At 36.7% G+C, this 18,833-nt stretch overlaps 1 protein-coding gene and 1 long non-coding RNA gene across 3 annotated transcripts; one reads left to right on the top strand and one right to left on the bottom strand.

The window, feature by feature from the left end:
• On the bottom strand, positions 1-18,095 carry LOC149661510 (growth factor receptor-bound protein 14-like). Of its 2 annotated transcripts, none has more exons than XM_089843035.1 (8): positions 17,661-18,095; positions 6,562-6,691; positions 5,440-5,817; positions 4,704-4,844; positions 4,146-4,586; positions 3,897-4,072; positions 3,741-3,834; positions 1-3,295 (listed from the first exon to the last, which is right to left on the bottom strand). In XM_089843035.1, the coding sequence occupies exons 1-8, from the start codon at positions 17,693-17,695 to the stop codon at positions 3,131-3,133; spliced, it is 1,560 nt and encodes a 519-aa protein (XP_089699161.1). In that variant the 5' UTR covers positions 17,696-18,095; the 3' UTR covers positions 1-3,130. The 2 variants fall into 2 exon arrangements, with proteins under 2 accessions (XP_089699161.1, XP_089699162.1); XM_089843036.1 differs by lacking the exon at positions 17,661-18,095 and adding an exon at positions 6,873-7,134.
• LOC149661511 (uncharacterized) lies at positions 7,779-11,028 on the top strand. The gene is made up of 3 exons (XR_016368918.1): positions 7,779-8,853; positions 10,017-10,708; positions 10,800-11,028. It is a non-coding gene; the product is annotated as an uncharacterized LOC149661511 (long non-coding RNA).
• Positions 18,096-18,833: the final 738 nt, after the last annotated feature.

Below are 18,833 nucleotides of genomic sequence, written 5' to 3'. Positions count from 1 at the left end.
TTTTCGGTTATTAAAAATATCAGGGATGTAATTTTATTTTTTACTAAGTAAATTACAAATACCTTACCATTATTACTGTTCAATTTTATATATATAAAAAGAATGGTTCACACAATGATGTAATAAATAGATTTTTATAAGGGATCATACAGTCAAACGTTTTAAAAAGTTAATTAAGTTGGATGAAAAACAACAACAACAAACAATAAACAGAAATAAAGAATTATTTACACTTCTCAGAAATAATAAATATTCCTGTTTACACTTAGAAAAAAAAAAGAACCTTTCGTTAACTTTCAAATCAATTCAAACTCGATTCTGATATGAATTTTTTTTACTATTCGATCTTCAAATCTTTATAGTTTTTACCAAATTAGATGCATAGATTAATTTTTGAGAGTAAGTCAAAAAATAATTAAAATTTGGACAACTGTTTTGTTTTGTTTCTTTATCTTAGAAATATTTAAAAAGAGTAGCTTGAGTCTGTTTCTAATTCTAATTCTTTATACATTGAGAAATTATATCAAGAAGTTATATCAGTATCTCAGAGAGAAGGTATAAGATGCCTTTGTACTCGCGCGCCATAGTCCCAGTCCCCCTTTCAAAATACAAGGGGGGACGTAAAAGGAGGCCCCCCCCGGGATATTTCGCCTCTCCTCAGTCGGAAAATACGTAATTTTCGTCACTCGCGTCGTCGCGCTGACGTGGGTTTTCAAGAACCAATGAGATGCTGGTTGTAATTTAGAGACGGGGATTAACTCCGGACCTACGTTTGGACTGGAGATAAAGCTGGAAATCTGGCGAATTTATACCTTCTCTCTGAGATACTAGATATAACTTCTTGATTATGTATTATATTCTCAGTTGGAAGCCTTTGTATTTCTAAAAAGCTTTCAAAAATCTTTCTTTTCAGAGTAAATTTATGTACAAGATTCAGAAGTCTATAATAATAACTTTGGGAAGGGGTTCTAAAATTCATATCTTCTCGATGCTGTAGGCATACAACAGTCAGTAAGAACTGAAAAGAACGGTCCATATATTGTAGGCCTACACCCCAATGAAACACGGAGCAAACTTCCTTGACTTGATTACAGACTTCTGTTTTAATTTGTAAAAATGTTTCAGTATTTTTCTTTTTTTAAAAACCGTAAAGCCGCTTTTCCGGGCCTTCCTCGTATTGCACAATGATAGGACGTTACTAATTAGACCAGCTAGGGTCCATAGGGTTGGGAAAATAAGATTAAAGTTCAGGTAGGATAACATTATACCTTAAAAGAACGGCCTTTTTCTAAATATAAAAGGAATTAAATATTAAAAATAAATAAATCATCTCTTATTACAAAATAATTAGTGTTTAATTGTCTTAAAAACGTGGACTAGGGCGCCGCCATTGCTTTAGTGGCGTCTAACAGCCAGACCCTCTTATCCCAATCGGGATTGGTTGAATTCTTACAGGCTCAGAGGGAAGTGTAAGGTATAGCCCACTCGATCACGCGCGTGAGAGGTTCGATTTAACATTCGCTAGCAAACCCATGGCGGATGGCGCAGTAGTCCTCGTTTTTAAGACAGTATTAAATGCTAATTATTTTGTAATAAGAGATAATTTAATTTTTAATAATTTTCCTTTTATATTTAGAACAAAACCGTTCTTTTAAGGTATAATGTTATGTTGCCTGAACTTTTCCTTAAACATTTCTATTGCTTGTAATATGGAATGTGGCAGTAAACCTTTCTCTAACGTTGTTTAAAGACTAGGGGGGATTTTGTTTTCTTAAGATTATCTATTGTAACTTATAAGACAATATCTGTAAAATATAATCGTTTATAATGAGAAAACCTCGAAAAATACGCGTATGTTACGAATTAATGTATTGATGAAATTCTAAGTTTTTTCGCCTACAGCTCAGAAATGGATATTATTTTTATTTTAGAGTTTTTGCATACTAAGCAGCTACAGCTTATTATTTTTTTATTGTGCATCCATGTTTGACTGTAAAACTGCTAATCACAGCTTTTTTTGTGAAGATTATCGGCGGTAGAATGTTGGCTATGTCTGCTTTGGAAAATCGACCGGTTACTATAGATTACGTTAGCCCGGGTCTTAATTGGAACTTTCCCCTTTGAAATTTAAAGCATGATGGGAGTGTAGGTTTTTAGATTCACCTTTTTCAATACATATCATCGCTGTTTGAAACCTCATTGAAATTAATAAATTAATATAAACCATAGTATTTGGGTGTTTGTTTTGATAATGTAATATGACTGAAAATTCGAATTAGATTGCAAGGACGAAAAATTTAGATAAAAAACAAACGAATACTTTAAAGAGAATTATCAATTATTTCTTTCCTTTTTCTCGCACAAAGAAAGAAACCAAAGTACCTTTCAACCTTTTCAAAATACCCCACACTTATTATTTTACCCGCATTTTTTTATTATACTTGCAATATCATACCAAACATATCAACCATACTCGTTACTACTTTCATAAAAATAGGAAATGAAATAAAAATACACTTTTCTTTTATCAATTTTAAAACACGTAACGTAAATATTAAGAAATTTCTTTGTATTATGAATAAAGTCGATAGAGAATATAAGAAATTGACTTAGAAATTAATTTCCCGACTTCTTGGATGTTTGTTACGTATTTTTGGTCAATTTCTTTTTAAACTATTTAATAAAAGCCACCTTTGAAGGATAAGTTTTTCATAACCCCCGAGATTGGACATAAAAGGAACGACTTATATAGAAAACCCAAATTATAAATTTCGGCAAATCAGACATTAAGCATAATCTCCGGACCTGATAAACGTCCGCGGTATCTCTCTCTCTCTCTGTCTCACTCCCTCCATATTTCTTTCAGAACGCGTAAAAACCAACCAAATAAATAAATAATGAATGAATGAATGAAGATTAATTAGCATTCGCTCGAAGAAAAATCTAACAGCCAACTGATATAAAAAGAAAACCGAGTCAACTCTATTGATTGACTCGTCTACTCTATGGAATTTCCTACTGATTTCGATGATAAAAACAAAAGGACTAATAACAATGACGTGAAAAGATTATAGAGATTAAAAACAAATAAAGTAGAGCGATATGATACTCCTCCCTCCAGGAACCCCATCTATTTGTTGGTATCTTTGCATTTGGGTCGGTGTACCAGAAAGTGAGTTAACTTGGTGGGTAACGATCCCAAATTGAGTTGATAGAATTCCACCAACTGGATTAAGTCATAGAATTTGGTCTTGCCGTTATCCAAGGAGTAACAAAGTAGATGCCTTTCTTCAACCTTTTATGATATTTACAAATAACAACTTAAACAACATAATGGAGAGAAACAACTTCGCCCCTTTTTTATTGCAACCCCAACTTTAGCGTTGTTTGAAACCATTAAAGGGACTGTAAAGAAGGCATCAGCGGGTGGGTAAAAATTATTTGAAATACGTCAGAGGCACGTGACCAAGGAGAGGCGTGGTTCAAAGAAGCTTAGTTCGTTTTATTTCGAGAACCACCACTTCATGGAATTGGCGCTGCAATCTCGCGAAAAACAAGGACTAGATGTTAACTAGTCCCACTCCATGAGGAGTCTTTGTATCTTGGCATCACGTGATGTCTGTGACGTATTTCAAATAATTTTTACCCACCCGCCGATGCCTTCTTTGCAGTCCCTTTAATATAGGCCTAAACCTGAGCACTAAACTATTACCACGAGTGTTGAAAACCATGCAACTTACAGGAATGATTTCAGCATGATGTACATTATTTTTATAAATGTAGTCAAGGACAAAGCTGCCTAAATGCCTGTGACTCTCTCGAACCAGGAAGACTCTACGTGTTGGTACCATTTATTAAAGTTATTTTTGATGATGGGGAAAACAATTAAAACTTACCCGTTAACGGTGCCATATTTTTTGAGTAGTGTTTTGGCCTCTTCTCTCGATAAATCGCTATAAAACCAAGGTTGGGCAGTGTGAACCCCAAATTCAAATGGAGCCTTAGAGACTGGACTTTGACTTAAGCTTTGGGTACCGGAAGTTGATGTTGTTGTTCTGGAACTTATCTTTCTCTGCAAATATAAATCTTTTACTAACTGGTAACTGTCAGGATGACAAATTTAAAGTTCGTTCGGTAATAATTACCCTCCACGCGTGTCCTTCAGCAGCGGCTATGGCTTGTTCTTCACGTGGATCCTCAATGACCCTTCCACCATAGTCACCAGTGAAATCCATAGCGACGAGTGTCTTCATAGGTGTGTAATCGGAAGTAGGATCGACAGTAGTGCTAGTAGTAGTAGTTTTTCGCGACTGATAATTCGTTACGCTTTCGGCAAACCGCGTTTTCAGTTCCTTGTAGTTTTCCCTCAGTTTTTTCCCAAATTTGGCTAACCTTAAGGTAGCCACCCAACATTGCCTAGTATCTTCAGCTTCTACGTAAAAACTGGCTGAACTGGTTTGGGTGGCACAGAAACCCGAGGGTTTTAAATAAAACACGAATTGTTTGTTGGAGGTGGGCTTTTCCTCCGATTCTATGGGTATGGGGCAGTAGATATCATGGTAAATCAGATCTCGGCAAGGTTCGAGCTAAGGTTGAAAAAATAAAAAGAAGTGTGGTACAAAGGTGAGGAAAAAATAGAAACAGAAGATAGGAAATTAGGAATTTCTCGGGATTCCTGCCACTAAAAATAAGTAATTATTTACTTTAGAATCTTTTGATGCTCCAGTGTAAAGTGTGGCACCATCAATTCTGAAGAACTGACGTTTCCAAGAGGCCTTACTGGATTCTCGGAAATACATGAATCCCTGTATCGGTGGTGGTTTTTCTCCAGAGTTTAAGATATTCTAAAGAATATTTATCACCCCTATCAGCCCACTTCATAATGTTTACAACAAAAACCGCTTAAGTAACTTTATAACTATAAGTATGATCAGAAGGGGATAATAGAAGAAGGATGACACTCTTTATCCTCTTAATGCTTTAGTTATGTAACGTCATTCTTCCCAGGCTCCCCCTTTTAGTTTGCTTTCCCGCTTATCAAACTACAAATGGGCATCGCACCGTAAGGTGAATTCTATAGTTGTTTGGCACTAAATCCCCAGCAATCATCCCACAAACCTTGATTGTCTTGACGTGGGACAAAAATGCACAAGCGCATGCGTCTTGCCAAATATTTAAGCGCTAATAGAGTAATGATGAGGGAACTATTTATCGTGTATGTGATTCGGTTTAGTAACCTTGCTCTAAGTGTTCCGATGTTGGGAAGAGTGACGTTACACTCACCCAGCTTTGTGGTACACTTCTCTCGAAGAGAAGTATTATATACTTCTGGTATGATACAAGAATCCCCAATTCAAATAATTCAGCTTTTATACAAGGATAGATTTAAAGTAATTGTCGCGCTTAACGTTAGCAAGAATAAAAGGTTATACTACCAACCTGCAGAGTAATCATTTTGGCCACATCGGCTGATTCTGAAAGGCAATCAAAATCTGATGGACCAAGGTTCAACATATTGAGTGGGAAGAACTGTTGAGGACTTAAAAACAACTCGTATTTGCGGAAGTCTTGTCTAAAGACAAATTTATTTTGGCACTTTGACGAGTCGGGACCCCAATCAGCGTAAACCTGTAGGACTTCTTCGTGTTCTTCCAGAGTTCTCTCCATCCCCATTTCACTTAACTGCTCAACCAATGTCCATGTACAAGACTCGCTGACATTCAGTTTCAAAGCCAAAACGTGACAGAGGTCAATAGCTCTCAAGTTTTCTTCCACAACTAACCTTTGAACCGAACCATCTTCCAGGAAAAAGTCCAACTAAGATATTTTAAAGGAAAAAACTGAATATTTCCAGGAGCCCTGGATTCCTTATCTACGATTGTCTTCTGACAACATAACATTTTCAACACAAATTTGTCAATAAAGAGGTTTCGGTTGGGGGAGGAGCTATGATTTGTGAGATAATTTATATTGGTGGGTTGAATGCAGGAGGAAAGGTGAACACCACCAATATGGCTACCACAACTGATGTAAGACTTAGGAGGGTCGGGCATACTACTCACCCAAATGAAAGGTCTCTATACATCATTTTTTTAAGGAAAACCGGTTTTAACTTTGAAATGACCTTCCCTCACTTTATACTTAAAATATTAAAATATCTTGCTTCCTGCTATTTCCTTAAATTTTAATATTAAATTTCCTCATCCTTTTATAGGTCCGTGTTTAGAGAGTAATAGACCATTTCAAAAAGTACGTACAGAGAAACCAACACACAGGGGCGAGGCCACCATAGGGGCTTTCTACCTCGCGCCAAGAAGCAACACCAGACGGACCTAGAGTTCACTACACGCCCTACACTAGCCAATTCGCACTGCCTCTAACTGGGTGCTTATTGGCGAGAGCCAGAAGAGTACCCCCAATGGCGACCTCACCCCAGTTTTTCTGTATGTTTTTTCTAAAATGGTCTATTAGGAGATCGACAGAATGAAACACTACAACACAGTTTATACAAATGTTCTGAAGTTCAAACCTTAAATAATCTAGTAGAAAAGTAATATTTACCTCTTTTGGGCCATTGTCAAAATCACATAGAAGAAAATTGTGATCCGACTCATTAGATGATGTTGTAGATGAAACTGATGTTCCCAAAAGTAACTGGACGGAGATATCATCTCGTTGTTGCTTCACACAACTGGGAGGAGAATGGAAGCGAGACAAAATAAACAAGACGACTTTAATCAACATAAAACACAAAAACAAAAATGAAGCACTGAAATTGTTTTCTTAAACAAGTGCCAATGATTTACTAAGATATCTTCCCCAAAGACACATTATAACAAAATTTAAAATTTCTTGCAAACAAGCAACCGCACCTTATTAAAAAGTTTTCTTTTCCCATCATCTCGGGGCGGGGGTATTCTTTGTTTAGCGGGTTCGACGCTATTTCGTTTGTTAATCAATGAGAAATAATCAATTTTCCATTTTAAAACGGCGTTTTTGATACATTCATTTCACAATCATGAAGTTTAAAGATATATATATTCCAAGAAACACGCACTTTGGTTTCTAATCAGTATGAAATTTCATTTGTTTACGTCAGATATATATCGCGTACAAAGGTACAAATTCCCGATAGTAAACCATAGATATATATACGGGTCTAGATACCCTACTGAATCGGGGAAAATACGGAGATGACAGCTAGCAGTCGACGCGATTTTCCCGGGGGAATATACCTAGTGCGCCATCTATCGCTGAACTTTAAAAGCTAAACAATTGGATAAATAACTTTTGCCAGCGGGCGTGCTGATGCTTTGCAATTGTATTTGGTAGTTATAATGTTATTATTTGGTTTCGAGGTGGTAAACAAACTTTTAATCATACTTGAAAAGATATTGCTTTTCCAGAAGTTGATAAATTATGACAATGTGTGGAAGAACAACTGTTAACCATCTTTAATGCCTTATTTCACTAACATTTCATTAAAAACACTACTTCTTTTACATAAAAACAATTTATTTCACTTAAGAACATAATTACACGTATAAAGGAGATCAAAAATACGTAAAGCTATTTGAAAAGTTAAGCCTAATTCGAATTTCCCGCGCTTTCCATATTCGAATTTTTCGTTTTTTTGTTTCTTGAAACTCTCAATAGATGGCGTTTGGATCTAATTCCCCCGCCGTAAAGCGTCGACTGCTAGTTCTCACCTCCGCATTTTTTAAAGGGCCTAACAGAGGGGAAGTGTATCTAGACCCGTATATATATCTATGTAGTAAACGTTTTCACTGCTTTGATGCCAAGGCTTAGTAAATCCAATTGCCTTCCTTCCTTCCGAGCTTCCTAGTTCCAAACTTACAACTGTTTATCTCAGTTCTCACTGCACTGACTCACTCTGAGTCTTGATCCTTCCTTCACACAAACAAGTTCACATTTATTTTGTACTATTTGGTATTGACGCGAATGCGATCGTAAACAAATACCCAAAACCCTCCACTAAGTGCAAAATAATAATTTCAAAGTCGATTAGTGGGAAAAACACTTATAATTTATTTCTAAAAGTCTTGGAACGAGGTCAGCCTATCGTTGGTTCGACACAATAACAACCATACGTCTCTTACTACTACGCTACGTTTACTACCGTATCTATAACCGCTCATAGAGGAAAATGAAAGAAACAAAAAAAAAAAAAACATAAAAAAACACTTATGTCGTCGCCGCCGCCGCCAGATAGTCACGTGGTTTCCCTCACCCTGTCCTCATTGGCTTTCCATCCCCCTCTCTTTCTGCCATAGACTAGGGGTCAGCTATTCAGTATTAAAAGTAGATTTATATTTAAAATTTGCATGCTTTAAAAAATATATTAAATTTTAATATTAATTTATTATATTAAGTATACCTAAATCGAACCGGTTTTTTGTTAATTAATTATTATAACAAATACATGCATGTATGTTTCACTGTGTGTTTTTTTTTATTACATAAACAAATGGACGGCCCCTAATTACAAACTTTATAAAACTATATAGCCTCTCCCTTCCCGGCGGGTTCATTTTATCGTTTCATGCAAATATTTCGAGACCAGCCAAAAAAATAAAAGTTGTTTTTCTCTAAAAAATCTAAAAAACAAGTATGTTTTTAACCGGTTTTAATCTTATCGATCTGTGTCTTCATCTTTCAAAACTGAACTCCAAATATTCCAATGAAAATAAAAATGACTATGAATAGCTCTATTGTACGTTTTTAAATTAAACTGGACGCAGTCAACTGTGAGAGTCAGTTATAATAGACGAGCTTAAGCTCGTCTATTATCCATTATAAAAACAACGTCATTAGTCTTTATTTAATAATCAGGTACGATTTATTTATCACCGGAAGAGCCCATTTTAAATTATAAAGCGTGAAAACGTATAACATTTCAAAACAACCTTGACATTAGTTAAGTTTATAAGACTTATTCTATAAACTTATGATGTTGAAAACATTTACACTAGAAAATTAAGTTTCAGAATCGTACGTCATAATAAACTCACTTATAAATTATTATTCAAAATTTTACTACGCATTTTAAATACCTGCATAAGTTTATTCTAAGATATGTTCCATAAGTATGACACTACCTATACTTTGTAATGCTAGAGACTTACAGTTCGAGCATTGACTACACTCGGTTTTGCAGTCCATCTCCCTATTTAGTCTGTACTACTAAGCCTTTGACAACGCCTCACTAGGCGTCGCTTTACGAGAACCTATGAGTGTTTCACCTACGTCAAGCTCTCAGTAACCAGTGACAAACTTATGGAACATACCTTATCACACCTGTTATTGAAAAACGAGAAAACTAATTAGCAATTTAACGAAAACAACTCGAGGAAGTTCGAAGATTAATTCACGTAGGCGTATATTTGATATTAGAATCGAAATGGTTATCCCTGAGAGATTAACAACGTCGTTAATTAATTTTTCAACCGATAGCTCTGAAATCGAACTTTGAGATTAAAGCTATTTACGGATCAAAGGAATTTTAGGGAGAAAATGTCACAAAAATGAAAGAGAAAATCGATAAGGCTACTAAATAATGAAATGAGGAACTATAGCTGCACCAAAAAGTGATATCTAGTTTACTAGGGAGAATGTATAAGATGCCATAGTCCCAGTCCCCCTTTCAAAATACAAGGGGGACGTAAAAGGAGGCCGGGCTATTTCGCCTCTCCTCAGTCGGAAAATATGACTGTAATTTTCGTCATTCGCGTCGCGCTGACGTGAGTTTTCAAGAACCAATGAGATGCTGGTTGTAATTTAGAGGCGGGGTTAATTAACTCCGGACCTACGTTTGGACTGGAGATAAAGCTGGAAATGTGGCGCGAATTTATACCTTCTCCCTAGTAAACTAGATATCGCTTCTTGCTAGACCTCAAAGATATAAAATGACTTTACTACAGGGGCTACCATATGGGTATGTCATAAATATTTGAAATGAGTACTCATAGAAAATGTCTTTCTCCATTTGTATCTAGGTATCGGGAAAAGATAGAAAGAGCAAGAACAGAGAGGCAATAACAAAATTGACAAGACAAGGCGGTAGCAGCCCACTCTCTCTATCTCTCTCTCTCTCTCAAAAGAGGAAAGGGTTCCAATTCCCTTAGGAGGTTGTTACCTTGGCAACAAGTTTGTCAGAAAAAAACACGAAGGGCAACCCTTACCCACCCAGGAAATGGAATGCCGTTGGCAAAATGCCTACGAATAAAATCACAAAAATAAAACTAAATGATAAAGAAAGCTGAAAATTTAAATAATACAGCCCACATATATTTAAATAATTATAAAATGTCCTGTATTTTTTTTTTTAAATAATCTCTAGAATTTTATACGAGAACTAAGGGATAAAACACCAGTTTGTAAAGACAGCTTAGTATTGACTCTAGTCAAATTTGCAAGAATTTTAAGAAACAATGGGAAGCCTTACAACAGATCGTGTTACTGTCTGAAGCGAGTGTCTGAGCTCATTATTCCTCAAATGTTATTGAAATTGTTGTTAAGAGAAGTTATATAACCTATCCGCCTTCGCTTATTCATAATTCCATTGAATAGAAAACATGTTTACGAAAAGTTGTTTACCAGCCCGTAAACCAGACGAACGACCTACATTTCAACTTCCTTCCTACTAAGCATGAACGTAAAGAAGTGTTCTAAGCTTTAGGCTTAGCTTGTAAGTGTAAAAAAACGAACTATTTTTTCTGCTAAAATAACAGGAGTATTGTCATGTCACATGTTTGGATTCAATTTTGTCTATTTGACAGTTTTAAAAAAAGTCCAGCTGGTTCGATAATAGAATAAAATGATTGACACTGAAAACACGGTTCGACTCTTTGCCGCCAATTAGGCTATAAAAAAAACTTCATCTTTGTAAGATCTTTTTGGAGGAAATAACTATACAGATTTTTATTGATCATCTAAGAGAACAATTGTAAGTTCAAGGTATAAAAATTAAGAAAGACAAATGGGGGGAAGGTATTTACGCTTCCAGGAGTTACTGTAACGGGGACTTCGGTGAATGTCCCTACGTTACTCACTGTGACTTTAGGGAAGGTCCCTTTATGAACTTCATGCCCTTATTTGGAAAACTTTCCGTAAAGATGATTCACCCCTTTCGCTCGACCACCGGAGAGGATTTGGGGTTTCTTGGGGTTTTTTGGAGTCAAAGGAGTGTTCGGTAAAAAGAGAGGAAAAAGACTTCACTTCAGTTTTGGATTGTATCGAATAAAGATGTTCTTGTAAAAACGTTTCACCTTATTTCCCCGATAAAAACTTATGTAGCGATACCTCGTCACATAACTTGGTGGAGGCGCCGGGCAGATTAATAAATAGGACGGTAATGAAGATTAAAAAAATAGGACGGTAATGAAGATTAATAAATAGGACGTAAATAATAAATAGGACGGTTAGTGAAGACAAATAGGACGGTTAGTGAAAACAAATCGGACGGTAATTGAAGACTAGTGACCACAAAGAGGACTGTAACTGAAGACAAAGAAATAGGACGGTAACTGAAGACAAAGAAATAGGACGGTAATTGAAGACAAAGAAAAAGGACGGTAAATTAAATCGGACGGGAATTGAAGACAAAGAAATAGGACGGTAAATTAAATCGGACGGTAATTGAAGACAAAGAAATAGGACGTTGGTTAAGAACAGTCAAAGGATATAAACAATTGAAGTCGCTATAAGAAAATTTGCACGACCCAAAAGTATATTTAAATATATTAAAGTCGAGGACCATAGGAAGAACAAAAGAATAATGATGACGCGTAACCAATCTTCAAAAATGGGTGATGAACCTAGCGTGACCGACCAAAACAGCAGTCAGACTAATAGTGAAGGGCTGAGTACGGCGAGAAACCAGTCAAATTCGAGTTTTACTCCAAATGAATTGACTAGTATACTGACTGCAGTAACTACCCAGGTCACCAAACAAATGGGCGATATGATGAAAGAATTGTTGAATGAGCAAAGAAAGCTCGTAGATTTAAACACCGCGGCATTGGAAAGTTTCGCAACCTCGATTCAAAAGGACGCGGCCGCGGATTTGGAAGCACCAAACTTCGAGACGTTACGCGGAGCCCAGGGCTCGTCAAATTCGGATACTCAAATCTATGAAGTTCATAGTGACCTGAACGCTGGTGCCGAACCATTCGACACTGCGGGATCTATTGTGGAGCCATTTCCCCAAACTAGATCTAGACCTGATGTAGCTGGACACTGTCCAAGTACGAGTCCATCTAGTGCCAATATAACGATGCCAAGGTTTGCCATTGGACAAGATGCCCTGGGTTTTCTAAACGACGTGGAAAGGTACCGAAGATTATCGCGATTAAATGATAAGGAACTATTTGAAAAAATGGAATGCATGTTAGAGGGTGATCTAGTTCTTTGGTGGGACAGGGCAAATGTCGATTTAGGTACATGGGAGGAATTTCGGGACCGTTTTTGCCGGGCGTTTGTTGGTATCGACTACCGATATCAACTTGAAGACAAATTAGCGTGTAGGAGGCAAAAGCCAAATGAATGCGTTCTAACGTATATGTTAGAAAAGGAGCGCCTATGTCGCCAAATTGAACCAAAAATGAGTTCAACTAGCATCGCTAGTAAAATATTGAGCGGAATGAACCCGCATCTATTGCAAATTATGCGTTTATCGCCTAGCCCATCAATTTCGGAAGTGCAGGAGGCAGCTCAAAGGGCACAAAGTCTAAATGAACAAATTACAGAATATGATAGAGTTTTCTATTCTAGACCTCCCTCGTTGTCTGGTAGTGACAATAGCTCAACATATAGGAACAGTCAAACTTTTAGACCTAACGCTCAAACAAATCAAAGGTATAACGTAAATAGGAAAAATTTGGGTGGAAGCGAAAATTGGGGTAATTATGGGAAGCCCCCTAATCCGGTTACTCGAAATAACCAAATTCAAGCCAATAATTATTTACCGAGAAAACCAGATTCGGGTTTACAGTGTTACAAGTGTAACAGGTTCGGTCATAGATCTTTTAATTGTCCTGGTATGAACGATAACCAAAGACCGTCTATGCCCAAAGTATCGGCTATCGGTCAGGGGCGGGACCCTGACTTTCAGCCGGATAATGCGGTAGAAGTAGCTTATGGAGAGTTAAGTTTTGTGAATAATCAAATGGGTTTGGAGGAGGGGGATTACGAGCGTCCTCAATTTCACGCTAGCTTAATAGGAGTCGTTAAAGATTCCCCGAATGAAATTAGAATAGGTAAAGAAATGGGTGACCTAACATGGGATGAAATGTCACCATTTGCGGCGTTAAAGCCTTCAGATGAGATTGACCTAAATATTCTAGCAGTGAGAAAACTTATAAAAGAGCAAGGTAGACCAAAAATTCCCGTTTCAGTGGGATCCTGGGATGGTTTTGCGGTTCTTGATAGTGGTTCGGATGTAACGGTGTTACCCAAAGAAGTGTGGGACAAGGCGAAGGGTAATAACAAATTGAAACCTTGGAATGGTGGTACGGTGCAGGTAGCAAATAAAGGAAATTTGGAAATCATTGGAAAAGCTAGGATTGTTGTTAAGATACAAGATAAATCTTGGAGGTTTGACGTAATAGTTACGCCAATGTTAGAAAGTGAGTTTATACTCGGATGGGATTTTTGTTTATATACCGGGTTGTATGTCAAACCCCATCTTTCGTCTTATTGTTTTGGTTCAGACGAAACGCTTTACCCACTAAAAAATAGAGATGGGATGATTAGTACTGTCGCTTCAGTAGAACAAGAAGCCCACAATTGGGATAGTCAAATAACGAGTAAAGAAAAGAGAGATATCCTTTCTGTTATTCAGGAATTGGTAGATGAACCCCAGGATGTTTTTTCGGGTCATATGGGCCATACAAACGTAGTAAAACATAAGATTAAATATTACAATCAGTGTTCTAGCTTAACTCGTTTTTTGTTGTATAAATTGCTTTTCTTAATTTTTTTTGTTACCATAAGTTACTGTGTTTGTTCAATTAGTATTTGGATTTTCAATATACTGTATTTTTGTTTTGTTTTATTTTCTGGTTTGGCCAATTTTTGTCATTGTTTAAAATTTTTCTTGCTATTGTATAATGAAGATAATGAAGAGTGTTGTCGCAGTTGTGCTCCAATTTTGGTGGGGGGGTGTTGTAACGGGGACTTCGGTGAATGTCCCTACGTTACTCACTGTGACTTTAGGGAAGGTCCCTTTATGAACTTCATGCCCTTATTTGGAAAACTTTCCGTAAAGATGATTCACCCCTTTCGCTCGACCACCGGAGAGGATTTGGGGTTTCTTGGGGTTTTTTGGAGTCAAAGGAGTGTTCGGTAAAAAGAGAGGAAAAAGACTTCACTTCAGTTTTGGATTGTATCGAATAAAGATGTTCTTGTAAAAACGTTTCACCTTATTTCCCCGATAAAAACTTATGTAGCGATACCTCGTCACATTACTTCCTCCAAGTTGAAATTAAAGATCACCCAAGAAACGCGCTATAATTTGTAACGAAGCGTATATGTGTTGGAAAGAGTTAATCCTATGAAAAACATTAACATGTACAAAAATGGGCCAAGCCTCGCTTCGTGCCCGCTCCGCCGTAAAACGTTCTGAGATCCCATGTAGAGCCAAGTCTGCCTTTTGTTCTCATTCAATCGCCAATTGAACAATTATGTTATAAATTAAGTCCTTTTCCTAATTAATAACCAATATTCTTTGACTCTATCATTATTATACATCTTTGTTCGTATCAAAAATATCGTGACTTGGCAATCGCAGGTAAGTAATATTAAAAGGAAGTCACTAAATCGTTGCCGATTTTAAAATAATCGAAGGGATGTTCACTAAATCGTTTATGGTATAGGGGATATGTACAAGTTTATAAGATGAGTCATGCTCAACCCTATGTACAAATTATATGGTGAGTTATGCATAACCCTATTTACATGTTTATTAGGTGAGTTATACATAACCTTATGTACACATTTATAAGGTAATTACCTGCGCTTGCCAAGTCACGATATTTTTGATACGAACAAAGATGTATAATAATGATAGAGTCAAAGAATATTGGTTATTAATTAGGAAAAGGACTTAATTTATAACATAATTGTTCAATTGGCGATTGAATGAGAACAAAAGGCAGACTTGGCTCTACATGGGATCTCAGAACGTTTTACGGCGGAGCGGGCACGAAGCGAGGCTTGGCCCATTTTTGTACATGTTAATGTTTTTCATAGGATCTCACTTCTTTTTGTAGACCCTCTCGTTATACTTCGGTAGTTATATTAAAAGAAGACCCTCTCGTGGTACTTCGTTTACCAATATAATCGCTAACGTTTCTCCATATTTACGCTGAATTACCCCTTTCGACCCGCAGAGAATATGCAATAAAGGTTGTACGCGATATCCTAATATAAGAATGTAGCATCAGTTACGACACATTTCTTTTAAATTACTACACCTATTAGCTTTAATATATATTTAACTTTCGGTTAACTTTGGCCCATTACGTCCTTTCATCAAGAACACACACTATTACTGTTAAAAAGACGGCAGCGCCATCTAGTTTTAAAATAAAGAACTAAAGAACAATTTTATAAAAATTTCGGGATGTTTTAATTTTTCTGTGCTTTATAAAATAAATGAAAACTAGGCTAAATCCTGAATTTTAAGTTTCTATCTACCCTAGAAGTACCTTAGAATTTTGATGATCGGTGAGTGAGTGAGTGAGTGACAAAATAAGGTAAATTTCACCTGCGATATTTCGAAAAGTATATTGGGTAGGATCTTGAAATTTGGAAACTATAGCTAGAATTGACAGTCCTCGCGGCAAGGAAAATTTCAGACTTTTACCTATACCCATAGCGAAGTTACAGTGGGCTTAAAAGAGCCACGAGTTGCTTCGAGAAAAGGATGTCAGTGCTCGACTTGGCTGGGAGCACTGCCGTGCTCCCAGAAAAATAGATTGCAAGTTTATTTTGGACAGAAGCCAACGAAGCTTTTTTCTTTTATTATTTCTTCTTGGAGAAACCGAAACCGGATTTCCTAGAACCAAATTCGTGATGATGCTGTGGACTGTGGTTGCCATGAAAACTCGCGCCATTTCGTATAATAAAATCACCCCCCCCCCCAATCCCATTATCGATTCCAACTCAACTGAACTTAGATTGTACCTGTATTTCATTTCTGACAGATTGAAAGGAGCTATAGAATTACTAAGAATTTTTTTTTTCACGCCAAAAAAGTTTACTCAACCTTTCAAACCCGAGTTGATATTTGAAGCAATTTCCCGTTTTCAAACTTTTTCACGAAATCACTCGTATTCGAATCGAAGGTCATACGATTTTAGGGTGTTTACTTATTTATATATTAGGACCGTTGCTTTGAATGCATTTTAAATATTTTCGTAATATTTTAATTAAAATCGTTCAAAATGTATAACGCGAAATTTTAATCCATGGTCATGTACAATAATATTTGTATCCTTGTAATTTAAGCAAGCAATTATTTCAGAAAAATTATTCACGAAGTTTAAATGAGATTTTAATGTAGTGTTTACGTTCTTTGTAGGAATAACAAGGCCTGGTACTGTTTGGTATAATTATGTTTCGTGCGCGCTTTGTATGTGTCGTAAAAAAACAAATTAAGTCAAAACCAACCTCTATATTTTGCATATACAGTACAGCTGGTACTTCTAATAATATTTCTAGCCAATATAAAACCCTGATTTTAGTTCCTGGTTACCCGCGTAATAATATAAAATTGTATGGTGCTTAAAAAATCAAATAAAACCGGCGTTCCCATCTGTGAATAAATAACCTTAAACATACGAGGGGCTGTTCACTGCGCTAAAGTTTTGTTCCCATAAGTTTAACAGCTAAGGGTAACTTTACTAAATCTTTTTGTCTGTTTTGTCATAAATCTTTCTCTATATTTCTAGGAAAATCTGAGGTTTCGTGGGTAGGATTGCACTATATCTATTTACATGAAATAACAGTCTTACCTGACTAATTAGACCATGGGGAGTTCAAATAAAATAGTTAAAAAAATATTGGCCCGCCGCAAGTATTTTTAATTTTTTTTCGAAAATTTCAAAATTGCATGTTTTTACCGTAACTCCTGTATACCGTATTCCGCACTCAGTCTTGTAAAAAACGTAATTAATAGCCGATAATTTGGAAAAGGCGCATTATTTTGGCTGAAGGAACTAAATTTTAAAACTCATGTTTAGGAAAAGGTAACCTAACCTAACCTGCACTGAATTTAAAAACCGATATCTTGGAAAAGGTGGCAACTAGTTACAGAATCCATCAAACCTAACCTAGAGCTATAGGGATGCGAATTTTTGGTGATTTCAAATTTTCAAACGAAGTTTTGGCCCAGTTCCGGCGGACGAATATTTTTTTAACGATTTTTTTTAAACTCCCCGTGGTCTAATTAGTCAGGTAAGACCGTTATTTCATGTAAATAGATATAATGCAATTGTACCGTTTCGTGCAAGCTCTAAGCCGTTTATTACTGGGTGTGATATAGAGAGCGGGTTTATGACAGGTGCCATGGCAACAACTACTATGCGCGTAAAGTTTAGGAGGCATTCAGAGAAGATTTAACGAAAAAGATAACTCACTTATTCAAGAAGCCACGGTTAACTTTTGGGATCATCGTTGTTGGGTGAACCCTCGTAGTTTCCAGCGTTATGACAATCCGAAATTTAATTACTAAAAGCCTTGACACGACAAGCCGAATTACGCGAGAAACTAGAACTACGACTGCATCTCAAGAAGACCAAAAAAATGTTTACAAACAAACTTAACCGAGGCAGAATGACACTGACTAAGGCTTAGGTCGAATTTAGTTGCGGTTGCGGATGTCGACTTCGGGGACTTTAAGCCTAATTTCAGGTTTATATTAATATTCGCGGCTTACAGACGTGTCTTGCGGGGTTGACTGCGCCAATATAAAAGTAAATCACTTTCGAAATAGTTATTGTTCGGATAACAATAGACCTAGAGAGTTCCAAGAGCCGGACGTTCTTTGAATAGAGAAAGTCGCAGAATGAGTCTGACAGCTCTCTCTACGAGAATCCCTCCTCCGTTGGCCAAAAACCATAGCCCACTCGATCACGCGCTAACGGACGCAAAACGGTCAACATCAGAAGCCTCCAAGAAAGTTATTTATTTATTTATTTAAGTTAATTTAACCTCCAAATGGATAAATATCAAAGGTATGACAAGTTAAGAGCGACGAAGGTAGACCAACAAATCTTACTTCCCGTTCGGTCTCCTCCGAATTTTCCGCCGAGAATCCAGTTTGCGTCAGTGAGCGCCTGGTCGAGTGGGCTATGCCCCTAACAAGGGGGAGGTGCAGTAAGAGAATGCGCGCGCCTCTTAAAGATTTAACAAAGCCAATATAGGGCGAGTTAGGAGTTAGCTACCGGTTTGCAATTTATACTATAATAATATATCTTTCTTACCCCAAATAACAACCGCAATTTATAGATCTTGAAAGAGGTCGGCGATGCGGAATTCCAAAGTGAATTTACGCCCTACACTAATTTTGATTACACCAGCTGGCACTATATCTTTATCTTCTTGACTCGGTGTATTTTGCTTCTGAACTTCAAAGAGAAGATGATAATCCCACGCTCGTCCTTGCCATTTAAATTGCTAATTTAGAGTGCGGCTTTCTCTTTCGATTTTTTACAACTCTTTAATAGTTCGCCAATTTTTCTTTTTTTTTCCTTGGCTTTTAGTTGACAACTTAAGTTGAGAGTAAAGTAGCTATTCCACAACTTTACTAA

The sequence above is a fragment of the Phalangium opilio genome, unplaced genomic scaffold (assembly GCF_054372755.1).
Source record: "Phalangium opilio isolate 3A_F unplaced genomic scaffold, DU_Popi_V2 ptg000070l_1, whole genome shotgun sequence".
Classification (NCBI taxonomy): Eukaryota; Metazoa; Arthropoda; class Arachnida; order Opiliones; family Phalangiidae; genus Phalangium; species Phalangium opilio.
Note: the sequence above shows the minus strand (reverse complement) of the source record. Positions and strands in the feature narration are given on the sequence as shown.

Coding starts and splice junctions, on each gene's coding strand:
- LOC149661510 (XM_089843035.1), bottom strand. CDS start 17,695: ATGATCCCAAAAGTTAACCGTGGCTTCTTGAATAA. Junction 4,845..5,439: donor CCAAAATGATTACTCTGCAG/GTTGGTAGTATA, acceptor AATATTCTTTAG/AATATCTTAAACTCTGGAGA. Junction 4,587..4,703: donor GAGCATCAAAAGATTCTAAA/GTAAATAATTAC, acceptor TTTCAACCTTAG/CTCGAACCTTGCCGAGATCT.